General features: G+C 37.5%; 1 protein-coding gene across 1 annotated transcript in view; it reads left to right on the top strand.

Annotated features, from left to right (window-relative positions):
- The first annotated feature begins 1348 nt into the window (after nt 1–1348).
- The window catches only part of LOC105365120 (uncharacterized), a 62198-nt gene continuing 60876 nt past the window's right edge, over nt 1349–2670 (top strand). Inside the window, 1 exon segment of the mRNA XM_011503215.1 lies at nt 1349–1410. Within this exon segment, the coding sequence (XP_011501517.1) occupies nt 1375–1410 (36 nt within the window). The 5' untranslated portion in view covers nt 1349–1374.

Below are 2670 nucleotides of genomic sequence, written 5' to 3'. Positions count from 1 at the left end.
AGGTGTGAGGTGCGAGCGACGAAATTATTAGCACTTCGGGTTCGTTGAATTTACCGAGGGAAAGATTGAACGTGATTTTGGGTCGTATTTCAATCCGGTCTTTTGGATATTTATCATTCTTTATCTATAGCGACTGGGCGTAACGAATTGTTTGGATTCAAAGTTAAATGAGATTGCGCACTTGGGGTTTGCGATCTTGATTAATTTATCTCGTTATATCGAAAAACCATCGAGCTCTCTAGCGTAAGTGATTGCGTATATCTTTCAATTATATGCGATTTAAAATAGTATGTTACTCGTCTCTTCGTATAATTGCGCGGGATTTCATTTGCCTCAAAAAGGCACTTAAAATTTGCTTTATCGTTCCTACGACACATACCGAATAAAAATAATTGTACGTAACGAACAGATTGTTCTCTCGGATAAGATATATCGCGTTTGAATTATTCACAATTTACAGCACAGCTTCTAAGCTAAGAGAGAGAGAGAGAGAGAGAGAGAGAGAGAGAGAGAGATAGAGAGAGAGAGAGTAGTGGTAGTGTACGTGCGCCTGGCGAGAGGTGGTCGGCTACAAGTCAAACTTCGGTATTGCGAGTAACAATGGCATGGGTAACTTTTACAATTTGCTTAACTTTCGAACTTTAAATTTACGCTCATCGAATTAATAAACAAAGCGATAAGTGTGTCGAGGGTAAGCGAAGAAAAGAAAATGGAGAAGAATGGAGTGGAGCATGGGGCCGAGAGAGTTGAGTTGCACCGCGAACGAGAACGAGTCGGGCCCCTCATAATTCTCGAAATTGAATAATAAACGCACCGACATTAACATGATTTACCGTATTAATGCTCGCTACCGTGGCAGGGGCTGCGAACTTCCCTCTTTGTCCCTCCGCCAATGAACGAGTTCTCGCGTGCTTCGGGACGTCTCGTCCCGTTTTATGGCCGAGGTCGTGCGCCAAGAGCTTTTTTCCTTGCCCCGCGCGACTTCTTGTCGTTTCTCATTCGCTCGAAAATTAATTTCCTTAGGCGCTATTGTTCCGTGCGGCGCTTATCAAGGCCTTATTACGGCCTCGTGAGAAAATTTGGCCCCATGCATACTATCCCACCTGTAAAAAATCTCCTCATTTTTACATTTCTCCCTGGCAAATAGGGCGCATGCGTTATTGCGATCGATAAGAACGAAGGGGATGGTGGCGGGCGGGCGGGCGGGCGGGCGGGCGGGTTGTATGTGCTTAATTAGGTTTTCTTCGCGAATGATATTGTCCGATCTCCTGATATTCTACCGTCTATATCACTAAATATCATGCGTGCATTAATTTTTCTTTTTCTTCGTTGTTCTGTTGCAGAGTCGCATTGCGCGTAGGAAACGGCAGCATTATGATCGCCCGAGCGCCCGAGGACATGAAAATTAAGGTTCGTATATTGACCATTTTATTTTTAATTCCATCATCCTATGCTAACTGGATTTTTAAAAATTCTATTTAAATTTCTATAAGCGTATTAATTGCGCTTCCCATGATACGTGAACGTCCAGCTCGAATAACTTTCGTGCACGCCAAAGCCAATGAAGTAATTTCTCCAATGTCTCGAGAATTGAAAAGAATAATTTTCAGCATCTGCGCAAATATAAAAATAAAAGTAACAATAAGTGAATTGGTCACTTTGTCAAATATATATATATATATAACTTTAGAACTTTAAATTTACGCTCATCGAATTAATAAACAAAGTTTAAAGGTTAAAAATAAACTGTATAATTATTTGTACATACCGAATAAATTAATTGCCTATTGACAAATTTTACTACTATACGTCATACCATTATTTTATTCATTTGGTTTTATGTAAATTATTACGTGGCTAAATCCTATCTCTGAAACTCTTAAGCTCTCAGCGAAATTAAAGCCTAAATCCTGCTTAAGCATGCGCTGAAGTATTATCTTTGAATCATTAAAAACGCATTTTTCATTAAAACTTATTTCATCGAATCAAGCTACATACGATTAACTCTACGGGGGAATTCCAATTGCACGAACCACTTTTATGGCGTCGCAAAAACGACGAGGAACAAAGATCTGTCTTCGCGCTCGAATGCTTCGCTGACTCGACCTAAACTTTAATAAATTCTAAAGTTAAATGAAGAAAAAGCTCGGACTGGAAAAAATGTTCTGAGACATTGCTAACAAAAAAAAAAAAAAAAAAAAAAAAAAAAAAAAACCAATAAAATAAGAAAACAAAAAGAAAAAGAAAAAGAAAAAAATGGGAGTGAAAATTCCCATTAAATATATCGCAGAATTGTGTAATAAGGAATTGGAAGCCACCAAGTACTATAAAATAGAATTAAGCGTACATTATTACATTTATTTTTCCGCATACACATTCGAGTAAAAGTGACTGGCGCTAAAGAAATATGGGAAGAAATATCAGGTTTACTAATGCAAATACTCTGCATTATTACTTTATAAATAAAAGGCGGGCATTTATAAACAATATCAAGTTGTAAAATGGCCGTGCTAAAATATAATATATTTCTATATCCATAGAACAATTAAAATTATTAAATATCTACTTTTAGCTATTTCGTACATTTTGATGTCCTATAGTCTATTACATAACACACGTAATGATTAATTGGAATAAGATGTGTGTGTGTGTGTGTGTGTGTGTGTGTGT

Source organism: Ceratosolen solmsi, unplaced genomic scaffold (assembly GCF_000503995.2).
Source record: "Ceratosolen solmsi marchali unplaced genomic scaffold, CerSol_1.0 scaffold45, whole genome shotgun sequence".
Classification (NCBI taxonomy): Eukaryota; Metazoa; Arthropoda; class Insecta; order Hymenoptera; family Agaonidae; genus Ceratosolen; species Ceratosolen solmsi.
Note: the sequence above shows the minus strand (reverse complement) of the source record. Positions and strands in the feature narration are given on the sequence as shown.